This window comes from Portunus trituberculatus, chromosome 41 (assembly GCF_017591435.1).
Source record: "Portunus trituberculatus isolate SZX2019 chromosome 41, ASM1759143v1, whole genome shotgun sequence".
NCBI lineage: Eukaryota > Metazoa > Arthropoda > Malacostraca > Decapoda > Portunidae > Portunus > Portunus trituberculatus.
This window is the reverse complement of record NC_059295.1, coordinates 18520941-18535940: the sequence shown is the minus strand read 5'-3', so window position 1 is coordinate 18535940 and position 15000 is coordinate 18520941. Positions and strand designations below refer to the sequence as shown.

Sequence of the window (15000 nt, the reverse complement as noted above, 5' to 3'; positions counted from 1 at the left end):
AAAGAGGGTTTCAATGAGTGAGGTTTTATACAAATAATGAAAGTGTGCACGATTATTATCTTTAATTGAGATGAAATTTTATAATCTTGAGTATGAAGAAGGATTTATAACTAAGTGGTACGCATATAATGTATGCATGAATTTTTTTGTTGTGCATACTTTTATTGGGTGATGATAATATAATACTCATAGAGACCTTTGTTGGCTAGGTAACAAAAATCTAAAGACACTCACCAAGTCCGAATCCTCAGGGTCTGCAGACCTGCTGCTGAAGCTCGGGCTGGCTACGGGGGATGGACAGACCACGTTGCATCTTCAGAAAAAAAAATAGTAATGCATGACCTGCTTAATTGTTAATGTCAACTTGTGCTTAAATCATTATTTTCTTGAGATCTGCCAGTCTGGCAAGGTGTCGTCCAAACATGAGACTCTGCAATGCTTATTCTTGGTAACGCACAAAATCAAGTTCTGTTCACAACCTAAAGAATTTATCGCAGCTGATATTTCTTATAGTTCAGTGAATAGGGTAGCTCACAAGTGGAGTGGCAGCATGTCACCTTATTCCATCCCGCACGTGCTCCATGGCCAGCCCTTTGGTCAGCCCGATGACAGCCGCCTTGGTAGCACCGTAAACACAACGACGGTCTATTCCTCGCAAGGAACTGGCGACGGAAGACATGTTGATAATAGAACCCCCGCCTCGCCTGATCATCTGAGGAGCGAAAACTCGATGAATACCACAAGGAATAGATAGTTCTGGTTTTCTTTCTTCACACTGTGTGAAGAAAGAAAATTTGCTTTACAAATGTTCATAAGTCACATACAAAGGTTAAGAACAAAGTTAGTCCTTCCCTAAGTCCTTATGGACCAACTTATAGTACATACATGTTATTTCATTCCCCACATCCCAATTATAAAAAGATAGTAAAAAAAATAAGAACACTGATGATTATAAGACTTATGATTATAGAAAAAATATAAAACACTAAAGAGACAACCTTGGGAAGGAACTCCCTGCAGAAGAGGAACATGCTCTTCACGTTGATATCAAAAGAGTTGTCCCATTCTTGATCGGTGGTCTGCAGCAGCGGGCTCTGGTGTACAATGCTATGGTGGGAAGGGACTAGTGAGAGCGTGACAGGAGTGAGGGCATAGAGTGGTGCTCTGTTTGGGTCGTTAGAGATCTTGGGAATGTTGGCCAGAGGAGACATTGTGGAATAGGGATATCTTGCAAAAGAAAAAAACTATAGAGTGATATCCATTCATAAATTAGAGTTACCCGGCACAGTTGAAGAGGACGTCGATGTCAGGAAGTCCCGTGCCAACACCTTGATGCCTTCACCGTCTCTCACGTCCAGCACGCGCTGCACCACGCCTGTGATACACCACGACATCACCACAAGAACAAGATGTGAGTGAGAGAGCATCCCCATACACTCACAAATTTTATACGTTCTCTTCACAAATAATACGATTGATGATTCACCCATTAATTGTGTTTGTATCAGTACTATCACTAATAACATACGTACGCAAGTTTGTTATAGGTATGTTATGTAGTGAGATCACACAACACAACAGGCAGCGAGGCAAATGGGCAAGCCTCTTAATGTGTAGCCCCTGTTCACCTAGCAGTAAATAGGTACGTGATGTAACTCGAGAGTTGTGGCCTCGCTTTCCCGGTGTGTGGAGTGTGTTGTGGTCTCAGTCCTACCCGAAGATCGGTCTATGAGCTCTGAGCTCGCTCCGTAATGGGGAAGACTGGCTGGGTGACCAGCAAGCGACCGAGGTGAATTACACACACACACACACACACACACACACACACACACACACACACACACACACACACACACGGCCCGGTAGCTCAGTGGTTAGAGTGCTGGCTTCACAAGCCAGATGACCGGGGTTCGATTCCCCGGCAGGGTGGAGATATTTGGGTGTGTCTCCTTTGACGTGTAGCCCCTGTTCACCTAGCAGTGAGTAGGTACGGGATGTAAATCGAGGAGTTGTGACCTTGTTGTCCCGGTGTGTGGTGTGTGCCTGGTCTCAGACCTATCCCAAGATCGGAAATAATGAGCTCTGAGCTCGTTCCGTAGGGTAACGTCTGGCTGTCTCGTCAGAGACTGCAGCAGATCAAACAGTGAATTACACACACACACAAGTTCTACAACCGCTGACATCTAAGGTCATGTCGCCAGTCTGTACTTACGGTCGGAGGTGAGCTCTTTCAGCTTCTCAGCGTTGATGTCGACAGCCACCACCAGCGCGGCGCCCTCCCTCAGGAAGGCCTCCACCGTGGCCCGTCCGATGCCTATACAGAAAGTACAACACACTTGGTACGGACATTCACCCACTAATCGCTGTCCTTTGCACTAATTCAATCAAACACTTGTTGTATTGCATCATGTATGTCAGATTGTGCTTTACTAGACTAATATGGACTGTTTTACCCTGGGCGGCGGCTGTCACCAAGCAGCGTTTTCCCGAGAGTCGTCCCGTAGGAGAGGCCATCGTGTCGTGGTTTCTACAGCACTGAGTGTCAAGGGCAGTCCTGTCTCTTTTCACTGAGATGACTTGCACTCGCCCAATCAGCCAAGAGATAACTGCCTATCAAATAAACACCCAGACGTTTTATTTATTCATATTATATTCTTATTCATTCACTTGGCAACAAAACTAACAGTTCATGACTCTGCTGTTCCCAATATTTTTCTACAAAACAAGTAAGTAAGCTACATTGATACTTCAATTAATGGATAGAGAACAGTGTACTATCTTTAGATGATGGGTCTCATAATCATATCACTTTTGTCACAATTATAGAAAGTAAACACATGTATATTTTGCAGACATACTATATCATTGCATGAATCAGAGTGAGTCCAAGGCACTGCCAATCTACGAGGAAGCAGAGGCAGAACAGCCATTGAGCCATAGAGGCGTCACTGTCAGGACACGATGGCTTCTCTCATTATCACTAAGCGAAAAGCTTACATATTGCTTTCTCTCTCCCTCAAAACAGTCAGACAAACACACGTGCACAAATGTCGAGTCCATATATCTAAGTATCAGGAAAAGGACTACCACACCATATTATGTGCTAAATAAAAAGAAAAAATATTTATGAAATTAGTAAAATATGCTTGGTCTCCAGACCCTTAGCCTAGAGACGGCATTAGTGACTCCATAAACGAGACATTTAAGTGAGATGCGCTCAGTCTAAAGGGCAGATAATTTCCTATTAATAAAGAATAAAACATTTTCTTCTATGAAAGGACTAAATATTTCCTAATACTAAAGCATGAAGCATTTCCTATTACTAAAAGACCAAACTATTCATTGTCTAAAGGATAACACATTTTGTGTTTTTTTTTTTTTTTTAAGGAAAAAGTATATCACTGCATGAAGGACAAATTATTTTCTAGGCCAAAGAAAATTCCAATATTAACGAGAAACATTTTTAATTACTAAAAGGCAAAACTATGTGTGTTATTCAGGTGACAATACAGGATGTGTGCAAATCAACTTTATACTATAAGGAAACATCGAGCCCTGAGGGAAAGAGGAGAGGCGCGGGCCGGTTGTATCAAAGAGTAGATTTTTTTCCCTTCTACTACATTCAAGACTGATAACATTACGTTCAAAGTTAATACTCTCTCTCTCTCTCTCTCTCTCTCTCTCTCTCTCTCTCTCTCTCTCTCTCTGTAAGAATATATTCAAAGCAGTTTTTATTTCTTTATTTTTCCACCTGAATTTTATTGATAAATGTCAACCCAATACACTAATTTATAGCATAATATGAACAAGTTTTGAAAACCAGTACTGTATATATTGAAGAGCTGCCCACCAAAGTAGGTACTGACCACAACAATGAGAACCAGTAAAGTTTTTTTTTTTTTCTCCGTGGTAAGACAATTACAAGAAACTGATTGAACTCTTTTCTTCTAAAATTTTTCGATGTAACCTTGGAACATTTTCTCACGATGACTGAGTGTTGGCGGAAGTTCGTGGCGTCTAGGTCACCTCAGAGTATGGCAAGAAAGAGAATCGGCTCAGAGTGTACATCCTCCATCCATAACGAACACATTTCCGGTGTGGTAGGAAGACTGAAAGAGGAGAGAGAAAGAAATATACATCAACAAGAGTATATATATATATATATATATATATATATATATATATATATATATATATATATATATATATATATATATATATATATATATATATATATATATATATATATATGTGGAACAGGTGGGTTGGTGGGTGATGGAAAGAAACTCAGGAGTAGCAGGGTATTTTATTTCTCAACGTTTCGCCCATAGGGCTTCTTCTCTGAAGAAGCCCTATGGGCGAGGATACTCCTGGCTTCATACCATCACGTACTGGTTTTACTTAGGATGGCTTCATACCATCCTTTTCGCACATCATCTGGAGACGGAGTACGAGTATGTTATCAGTGACGCCACTCCGTCGAGGGAAAAAGATGACTTGAGTTGCCAAAAATTTTTTGAGACAGGGGATCGCTGCGGAACTACAGACAGACCTTCGTGCCAAACAGGTCATGTGAAGCACGCCTTAGCCTTAGCCTGGCTTATAACGCTGAGGAAACACACGAATGAAAACGTCGATAGGTCTCGAATTATTACTAATTAATCTCTTTTCATGCTGATTTTAACACTGTTTACAATATATATATATATATATATATATATATATATATATATATATATATATATATATATATATATATATATATATATATATATATATATATATATATATATATATATATATATATATATATATATATATATATATATATATATATATATATATATATATATATATATATATATATATATATATATATATATATATATATATATATATATATATATATATATATATATATATATATATATATATATATATATATATATATATATATATATATATATATATATATATATATATATATATATATATATATATATATATATATATATATATATGCACACACATTATGTATGTATCTCAAAGAAGCCTTCACCTCACACCTTAAATCAGCTACAGAAGTAACTCACTTCATCGGAAGCCAAGTACAGACACAGATTGGCAACTTCCTCAGGCTTTGCCAGGCGACCAATTCTCTTGTTCTCCACAAAGGCCTTTTGCTCCTGGCAGAACAAGACATTGTGCGTGGGAACTTTTGTACTTGATTTTTTTTTCTTTTTATGAATCATGAAGGAGTTCAATATTTTGTTCATTATTTATCATAAAGTGTTATACATTTTGAACATGTGAAAAAAACATTGTAAGAAAAAATGAAATACTTTCACGATTTTTTTTCAATTGCACATACATTAATTGCGTGCTGATCTTGCTCATGAGCGGACCTAGTGTGGATCCCATGTCCAGCCACTTGGGATGGGCACATCACGTTGCATCTGCAAGATTATGAAAAATGCATGAGATGCTATGTTGTAGCGATATCAAGATAATGTTTGCCTATCTAGGATGCAGAACCAGTCTTTTTTTCAATTTAAGTATACCAGAAGGAGTCAAGCTCGGAAGATAATCTGCTTTGGCGTTGATAGTTTGGCTCGATCAGTAACCATTTGGATTCATGTAGCCTATACCTTAAGTGCTCAATGTGGGTGTTTCTTGACTTGCTGCTGACTTTCATGGCCAGCCTTTTGACTGGTCCTCATTATTTCCAAACACAAACAGTGACGAATGATCGTGAAGTGGCTACTCTCAAACAAAGGATCAGTTTGTGTCAATTATAGGTATAATCATTTATCTAATGCAACTTTACTGTAGATGATGTTTGTTATATTTTATTGAACAGGAGAGTTCAGTGATAAAGTATCAGCAAGTCACCTGATTCCATCTCGCACGTGCTCCATGGCCAGGCCCTTGGTCAGCCCGATGACAGCCGCCTTGGTAGCACCGTAAACACATCGACGGTTGTATCCTCGCAACGAACTGGCGACGGAAGCTATGTTGATGATCGAGCCCCCGCCGCGATTAATCATCTGTTGAGAGAAAATTTGATTACTGCACAAAATATAAGTAGCTTGTGTTCTGTTCCACGCAGTATTAGCATCACTCTTTGCTTCCATCATTCACGAGTATTCATGAGCCATAAGCGAAAATTTTGAACAAGATTATCTTTTCTCTGACTCTTTAAAATCTATATGGACTAACTTTTGATACACGCATGTATCACTCCGACGCATCGATATTTCAAAAAGTGTATTATAGAATATTAATAATGATGAGGATGATGATGATGAGGATGATATTAACAATAACAATATCAACAAAGACAATGATGATAATTGTCATTATTATTATTCTTACCATTAATATTATTATTATAATCATTATTATTATTATTATTATTATTATTATTATTATTATTATTATAATTATTATTATCATTATTATTATTATTATTATTATCATCATCATTATTATTATCATTATTATGACTATTATTGTTATTATTATTGTTACTATTATGATTACTTTTTGCTATTGTTATTGTTATTGTTATTATTATTATTATTATTATTATTATTATTATTATTATTATTATTGTTATTTTTGTTTTCATCATAAGCATTATTATCATCATTATCATCATTATTATCATTATAAGAACATAATTATATTCATAATAAAAATTACGATCAAAGAGTAGAGAAGTAGCTAATTGAAGGCCCACCTTGGGAAGGAACTCCCTGCAGAAGAGGAACACGCTCTTTACGTTAACATCAAAAGAGTTGTCCCATTCTTGATCGGTGGTCTCCAGCAGCTGGCTCTGGTGTATGATGCTGGGTTGGAGGAAGGACGGGTGAGTGCATGACGAGAGCGAGGGCAGAGAATTCTTAAAGATAATATGAGTAATATCTTGCTGACGAATGCTGCGATGTCTTATTCGCCTACTTTTCCGACAAATAAAGGCGAAGATCAGGCTTCATTTTTGTCATTAGCAACATTTATAGCAACGTTCGGACGCACGTTTATGAAAGTGTTAAATTTTGTAAAAAACAGTTGGCAAATATTAGTAACTGCTCGCAAATGTTAGTGACAGTGTTTGCGAGGATTAGCAACTATTTGTACTCTTTTACCACTATCCTGAAAATATTTTAGACATTATGCTTACCCCGTGTAAGATACCAGGTGAATGTAAGACGATTCTTGGAATTGAACCACCCTGAACCCTATTGATGGACTTAACCCTATAAAACCCTCCTCAGTACTCAGACTACTGAACCATTGTGGAAGATGGAGCTTAGAAGACTTGCCTGTAGAAGCTATATAGAATATGCAGAAAACTGAATTCCAGAATATGGAAATTAATTCTTATCAAGAAGAAACTTCTTGAAGAATTGCCTTGTATAGTTGTTGCTGCAGATGAAAAGAAAAGAAGAGGAGGAAAAGAAGAAAAGAAAAAAGTGCCAGAAAATGCTTTTTAAAAGCACTTAATGAATCAAAAGACACGTTTGCGACATGTGTTACAACCTTTTGCAAACGTTTGCAACTGTTTCCAACCGTTTCAACTGTTTTCAACCGTTTCAACTGTTTATGATAAGATAGATACATTTTCAAAAAAATATTAAACATATTAGAAACTTCTTTGCGACAAGAAAATATAATTTGTGACCCTAAAAACTGTTTGGAAACTGTTTTACAACGGAAACTCAATCCGTAACGTTCGTAAACATTCGCTGTTCCTTGAGATACTGGCTGGTGTCCCTCTATAGAAACCCTGGGAGTGTTATCCAGAGAAAGCATTGGCGTATAATGTAGAAACTCAGCAGGAAAAGAAAAAAAAAATGTTTTGGTGATGTCCATCTGCGTATATATATATATATATATATATATATATATATATATATATATATATATATATATATATATATATATATATATATATATATATATATATATATATATATATATATATATATATATATATAGATTTACCCAGCACAATTGAAGAGAACGTCGATGTCAGGATGGTCCATCGCCAATGCCTTGATGCCCTCGCCGTCCCTTACGTCCAACACGCGCCGCACCACGCCTGTCATTTGCCAAAGCGATAATTATTCTTGGTCCAAGGCTTGGCACCCACATACTTACGTATGTGGGTGCCAAACCCAGCTGCGACCTCCCTGAACTCCTATCTTTGTGCTTCATAAGACAAAGGAACAGTTACAACTTTCTTTCTTCACACATCTCTAAATGCATCTAACACACTTAGTTTTACTCAAAATTCGAAATTCAAAATGCTTTCAACAGTACGGGCCCCGCAGTTCACGTCTGGGGAGGGACCAAAATTCTTTCGGACTGCTCTACTGATATTGACCCAAATTGTCTTGAGATACGATCCATCATTTTCTTCTTCATTAACCTCTGTAACATTTGCGGCCTTGGATATAATTGTTAACCCATAGGACACTACCTCTCCTATACTACTCGTAAACCATATCCTTTACGTTTTCTTTTTTCTCCTTTCCAGAGTATAGATATCTAAGGTAACTAACAATAAACATTCATTTATTCCCTTCCTGCTTTCCATAATACGTATTCAATTTCAACTCAAAACTTCAAAGCTGGATGTTGAATCTATGTATGCAGGGGTCCAACTTGATCTCATACCCATATTCTTGAATATTCTGTCTGGTTTCAACTTTAGAGTTACTCAATTCATTTGTGCTGTATACCTCTCACTTAACTCCTAAAACTCAAAAAAAAAAAAAATCTGACTTGTTTGACTTTTAGAATTAGGAGACTTCAATGGCCACTACCAACATTGGCTATCATCTCCCTTCAATGACCAATCTATTGAACTGTTCTTTAGCTTTAGTATCTTTTACGATCCAGTACTATCATTGCAATAACCAACGCTTATCCCTTATCGTCTTATAAATACACCCAAATATCTTGACTTTTCTCAGCCTCGAATACTTCTGCTTATTCTGCCACACTGTCTTTTCTGCTTGGCTCCTCCTATCACAACTTCATATCTATCTAATTTTGTCGTTCCAGTTCCTCCTCAAAATTCTTTAATCGGAGGTGCTTCTAACGTCTTTTACCTCTCATAATCGAGGGAACCTGAGGAGGCATTAATCTGACTTTTAATGGATGAATACTGGTTCCGTGTGTAGTGTACTGCTTGCATAACGGAGGCGGTCTGGCATGGAAATACGTGCATTCCTCACTTTTTCTCTCTCTTCTTAAATCTCTCAAACCTTGTATAAGTCAACTGTTCTCGTACCATACGTACATAGAACCTGCAATAGTCTGTACTTACGGTCGGAGGTTAGCTCGTTCAGCTTCTCGGCATTGATGTCGACGGCGACCACTAAAGCGGCGCCCTCCCTCAGGAAGGCTTCCACAGTGGCTCGTCCGATGCCTGCCACAACACAACATACTTGGTACAGATATTCACCCTTTGCGGCAATCCTTGGTTCCTCTATTGTATCGTGTATTTCATGTAGTATTTCATTGGACTAACATGAGCTTACCCTGGGCTGCAGCTGTCACCAAGCAGCGCTTTCCAGAGAGTCTTCCCGTGGGAGAGGCCATCGTGTTGCGATGGCTATAGCACGAGCGTCAAGAACAGTCCTGCCTCTCAACCCCCGATAGCTTTCAATTACTTAATCAGTATAACCACCTATCTGATAAAACACACACTTTTTTTATTCATTTGTTCCTGAGGCAGGAGTATCATCACCACTGTTGATCCATAATAAAGTCAATAGTTCAAAGCTCCATAACTGTCGTTTATTATTTTACATAGAATGAATGAACAAATGTGTATGCAGCGGTTTATGAGATGTATTAAGATCAAAATCTGCATGGAGACTTTCCAGAAAGGGGAAAAATAGGACCGTGTTAACCGTTACCTTCAGTACCATGACACGTTTTTATAATCATTCTGCTTACTATGAGGTGATTTTATACAACTTCAGAAACTCATGTGGGGATTAAGATAATGAAGACTGTTTCCTTTAATCTTCTGGACTCTATAGATCTTTCATGATGTCAATAAAATGGTCTAATTGTACACAAATCTCTAGGTAAAAATGTGTCCATTATTGAAGTGGTTAAAAGATGAAAACTAAATGGAAAACAGTAGAAAATGTAGCACAATAAGGACTGATTTTGGCACCATTACTTTATTAGCAACAGTGATGTGCTCAACCACATAACTTCTTAGCCTCAGAATGTTGTATTGATCCAACGAACGTTCACCTTTACCGTCGTCCTGGTGGACATCGAACACCTGGTCTGGAATGAGAAGATGCCACCTCGCACGCAGAGAGTACCTACGCCTCAGTAACTTACTCGAGACCTGCAGTGCGGCCTGAGCACTTCAGGCTGCCCTTCTACTGTCTGACGCTTAAGACCTGTCAATCTATCAGTGGCGACTGTGGCTTAAGCGGCTATCACACTGGAGCCTGTGTCCTCCGACAATCGGCTGTCGATCTTCTATGACAGCTGGTAGCGTAGACTGTACCTATCACACACACACGGCTTTCCACCGTCCGATACCGTCGTCCTTCCTCTTGTAAACAACAACAATGGCCAACGTTTTCTCCATTGATGGACTGTTTTCAAGTGATGCTGGTGACGCACTGTTACTTATTCACTTTGTGAGGCAATCAAGAAAGAAAAGGCGGTTGTGGAGGAGAGAAGAATACAGGAAGGCCTGCGATGGCGTTCGCTTTGCAGTAAGGTCAGCGGTAAAAGTGCTAGTGTGATAGCCGCTTTAGGAGCTTGATAACAGCGAGTACCCAGATAATGGTAGTGTAGACTGTAGACGCGGACAACAGAGGATAAACGAGGCAGTTCATGATGAGCGAACTATATTATATTCAAGCGTAGTCACCTGCGAGCTACACCATCAATAGTGTTACAGACTTAATCATTAGACTAGACATTTCTCCATGCCAGATGTTTCCATTCATAGATTACACGGTGAGAAGTTAGTGGAAAGTTTATCTTTATGGAGTATAGTCTGCAGATCCCTGAGATGTATCAATGACCACCAGCAACAAATGACTTCTGTGCCAAAGCTTCCGTACCACACATAACCACCCATCACACGCCTTCAGAATGTTCCTGTCCTACCTCTTGACAGAAAGCCGTTCCATCCAGCCTCACTTTTTCTTCAGTCTCCCCCGGACAGCGACACCAGCTGCTCCCCACGTTTCAGAGTCGTCCAACGCTCACAGAGAGAGAGAGAGAGAGAGAGAGAGATTATGAAGCTACAATGTAAAGCTAGGAAACTGCAGTCACAGTGAAGAAAATGGAGAAATGTTTCAGCTTTACAATCAAGATGCAGATATATTTTGGGGGCAGAGCGGTTTGAGTGTCGAGTGTAAAGGAATTTGTACTCAGGCCAACCTGGATCATTTGACTTGAAGTATATGTGACTTGAGTTCATATAGGATATATATAAGTATTGATATATGTCAAGTAATAGGAATGTACGTACATATTTCCAGATGTCATTTGCTTCAAAATTTTCTTTTGTATATGAGCCACTGCATTTCTTTCCTTTTCATGATCTGGGACACAGCTGGAATATGTAACAGAGTGCCCTTGCGTCACCGATACTGCAGCCATCACTCAACCAACACGGACGGCACAGGATAGGTGAGAACCAAGGAAGCCAAACTGCTGGTTGATGGTCTCTGCCGTGCTTCACCACCATCCCTCGAGCCTCAAAACTGATGAGTTGCGTGATTAGACACCATAAGTGGCCACCGACCTTGTAAAAAGAACTTCACCACATTGAGGCGAACATACGATCCTCTCCTTTCTCATATCAGCGAGCATACTATTCTCTTATCCTTCACTTGTTGTTAGCATAACGGAACGAACTTACGTTGTCTCTCACAGTCCAATACATACATACATACATACATACATATATATATATATATATATATATATATATATATATATATATACACCCGCCTATGTATGATAAATGTGACACAAACAACCCACTGCGTATTCTTTTATAAGAGAAATTGTTTTAGATCCAGCCTGAAGGATATTATGATGCTCGTACAGCGGCTAAGCATTCCTACTGAATATGCTCCTTTTGAGTGATGGATATGATAATTATTGCACTATTTGTCTAATGATTAGATAGAAGAAAACAAATGTTATAGTTTTGCAAAATTTTGTAAAGTAGAATACAACACACTTGGTACGGACATTCACCCACTAATCGCTGTCCTTTGCACTAATTCAAGTAACACTTGTTGTATTGCATCATGTATGTCAGGTTGTACTTTACTGGACTAATATTTTATATTTTATCCTGGGCAAAATAGAAAATAAAACTTCATGAATTACATAGCTACATGTGTTGTGTCACTGATAAGGGGAGTGCAAGTCATCTCAGTGAGGAGAGACAGGACTGCCCTTGACACTCAGTGCTGTAGAAACCACGACACGATGGCCTCTCCTACGGGACGACTCTCGGGAAAACGCTGCTTGGTGACAGCCGCCGCCCAGGGTAAAACAGTCCATATTAGTCTAGTAAAGCACAATCTGACATACATGATGCAATACAACAAGTGTTTGATTGAATTAGTGCAAAGGACAGCGATTAGTGGGTGAATGTCCGTACCAAGTGTATTATACTTGCGGTAGGCATCGGACGGGCCACGGTGGAGGCCTTCCTGAGGGAGGACGCCGCGCTGGTGGTAGCTGTCGACATCAACGCTGAGAAGCTGAAAGAGCTCACCTCCGACCGTAAGTACAGACTGGCGACATGACCTTAGATGTCAGCGGTTGTAGAACTTGTGTGTGTGTGTGTGTGTGTGTGTGTGTGTGTGTGTGTGTGTGTGTGTGTGTGTGTGTGTGTGTGTTATGGAAAAGAATACCACTATGTGTCATTACTCTGAGAAATGGTACAGTGGAACCATGCGTGCTTTGGGGTCCGAGGGGTCTCCAAGCGCACGGGTTCGAATCCTGTCCACGGTCCGAGTGTAAGTTGGGCTTCCTCACTCGGGGCAACGGTTTCCTAACGGGTGGGCTTTGAGATAGGAGGTATCCCCCTAAAAAAGTACCCCCTTTAGCCCAGAAATTCCCGTGAAAAGCCCACATGGTATAAATAAAATTAAAAAAAACTCATCCTCTCGTGTTATTTACGTCATGGTGCATGACAGGTGTGGTGCGGCGCGTGCTGGACGTGAGGGACGGTGAGGGCATCAAGGCCTTGGCCCGGGACCATCCTGATATCAACGTTCTATTCAATTGTGCCGGGTAAGTTAAATACACAAGTGAACATCTCCCACACATTTTTCTTTTTCTTTCTTGCTCAGTGCAGACATTGCACACCGTGGCCTCCCTGGCCAACACACGCAGGGTTATCTTGGGATCGCAGCTAGTCCGTTCTGCCCTCCATCCAGTCACTCCCTCACCAGTTCCTCCACTCTATCTCGTGTAGCACTCTCTGACCTCCTTCCCGTCAGTACCGTCACGCTCTCACCTGTCTCTCCTTCACCCAAGCATCGTAAACCAGAGCCCGCTGCTGGAGACCACCGATCAGGAATGGGACAATTCCTTTGATGTCAACGTGAAGAGCATGTTCCTCTTCTGCAGAGAGTTCCTTCCCAAGGTAGGCCTTCTTACCTCTGTTATTTCGGTATTCTTTTTATCACTACTTCTGTTATAATCATCATCACCATTACTGTTTTCTCTATCTCCCTGGAACATTGTCTGTGGAGTAGGAATGTGGAAGTAGCGTTAGAAGATGCATACTGCAAAAATTAACTTAAAAGGATCTCAAAGAGCGAGTGGAGAAACAACCTTGTCATCAATATTTTGTTTATAACATAACTATTTGTGGAGCAAATTGTGACGCTAAGTGCCTTGAGCAAGAAAAAAAAAAAAAAAAACAGAGCTATTTATTCCCTTTGGTTTTCATTCCTCAGATGATCAGTCTCGGCGAGGGCTCAATCATCAACATGGCTTCTGTCGCCAGTTCGCTGCGGGCAGTAAACAGTCGATGTGTTTACGGTGCTACCAAGGCGGCTATCATTGGGCTGACCAAGGGACTGGCCATGGAGCACGTGCGCGATGGAATCAGGTGACTTTCTGATATTTTTCTGTTGTGCTTCTTTCTGTATTCATTGAAATATAGGAGGCATTCACTACAGTCAAGCCAATACGTATAAGGAATTTCTTTTGATTATGAACTGAAGTGAATTTCGTGAACATCGGAGATAATGCACACACCGCGTAGTGTAGTGGTTAGCACGCTCGACTCGACAATCGAGAGGACCGGCGAGGCAAATGGGCAAGCCTCTTAATGTGTAGCCCTTGTTCACCTAGCAATAAATAGGTACGGGATGTAACTCGAGGGTTGTGGCCTCACTTTCCCGGTGTGTTGTGTGTTGTGGTCTCAGTCCTACCCGAAGATCGATCTATGAGCTCTGAGCTCCTCCGTAATGGGGAAGACTGGCTGGGTGACCAGTAGACGACCGTGGTGGTGGTGGTGGTGAACGTCTCCGTCTCACTTTCATCACCAAACTTAGACTACATTTCTGTAAAATGGCACACCACAAGCAAACATTACCTTGACATTGACCCAAGGAAGTACTTCATGTAGTATTTGTCATTCCTGCAGGTGCAACGTGGTGTGCCCATCCCCCATAGCCGGCCCCAACAACAGACCGGTAAGCTTCTCACTTAGCCAACGAGAATGTATTGCAACATTTCTGAGATCTAGAGGCATCATTATCACGTTCCAGTAAACACATGATTCTTGAACTTACTTCACATTCATTACATAGTTACAAATTCAATCTTTCCTCATTAGAATCAGTCTCATCACCAAGAAAGTATGCAATTGTGCACTCATTCACAATTTCCGTAAAAACTCAGATATGTAAACAAAATCCCACTTACATCGTCTTCTTCTACCAGGAACACATCGCCTTCATGGGG

At 40.1% G+C, this 15000-nt stretch overlaps 2 protein-coding genes across 2 annotated transcripts in view; one reads left to right on the top strand and one right to left on the bottom strand.

The window, feature by feature from the left end:
• LOC123516684 (uncharacterized short-chain type dehydrogenase/reductase y4vI-like) overlaps nt 1-9710 on the bottom strand; it is a 10201-nt gene extending 491 nt beyond the window's left edge. The window contains 16 exon segments of the mRNA XM_045276288.1: nt 235-313; nt 558-712; nt 999-1107; nt 1280-1310; nt 1313-1375; nt 2213-2314; nt 2454-2610; nt 3093-3103; nt 4067-4109; nt 5094-5186; nt 5372-5456; nt 5893-6047; nt 6743-6851; nt 8008-8104; nt 9338-9439; nt 9552-9710. Of these exon segments, the coding sequence (XP_045132223.1) occupies nt 235-313; nt 558-712; nt 999-1107; nt 1280-1310; nt 1313-1375; nt 2213-2314; nt 2454-2610; nt 3093-3103; nt 4067-4109; nt 5094-5186; nt 5372-5456; nt 5893-6047; nt 6743-6851; nt 8008-8104; nt 9338-9439; nt 9552-9612 (1452 nt within the window). The 5' untranslated portion in view covers nt 9613-9710.
• Nucleotides 9711-12108: 2398 nt separating this feature from the next.
• The window catches only part of LOC123516573 (3-hydroxybutyrate dehydrogenase type 2-like), a 3956-nt gene continuing 1064 nt past the window's right edge, over nt 12109-15000 (top strand). Inside the window, exons 1-7 of the mRNA XM_045276082.1 lie at nt 12109-12562; nt 12700-12801; nt 13218-13314; nt 13561-13669; nt 13986-14140; nt 14681-14729; nt 14980-15000. The exon at nt 14980-15000 is cut by the window's right edge and continues 69 nt beyond it. Of these exons, the coding sequence (XP_045132017.1) occupies nt 12391-12562; nt 12700-12801; nt 13218-13314; nt 13561-13669; nt 13986-14140; nt 14681-14729; nt 14980-15000 (705 nt within the window). The 5' untranslated portion in view covers nt 12109-12390. The remainder of the gene's footprint in view (nt 12563-12699; nt 12802-13217; nt 13315-13560; nt 13670-13985; nt 14141-14680; nt 14730-14979) is intronic.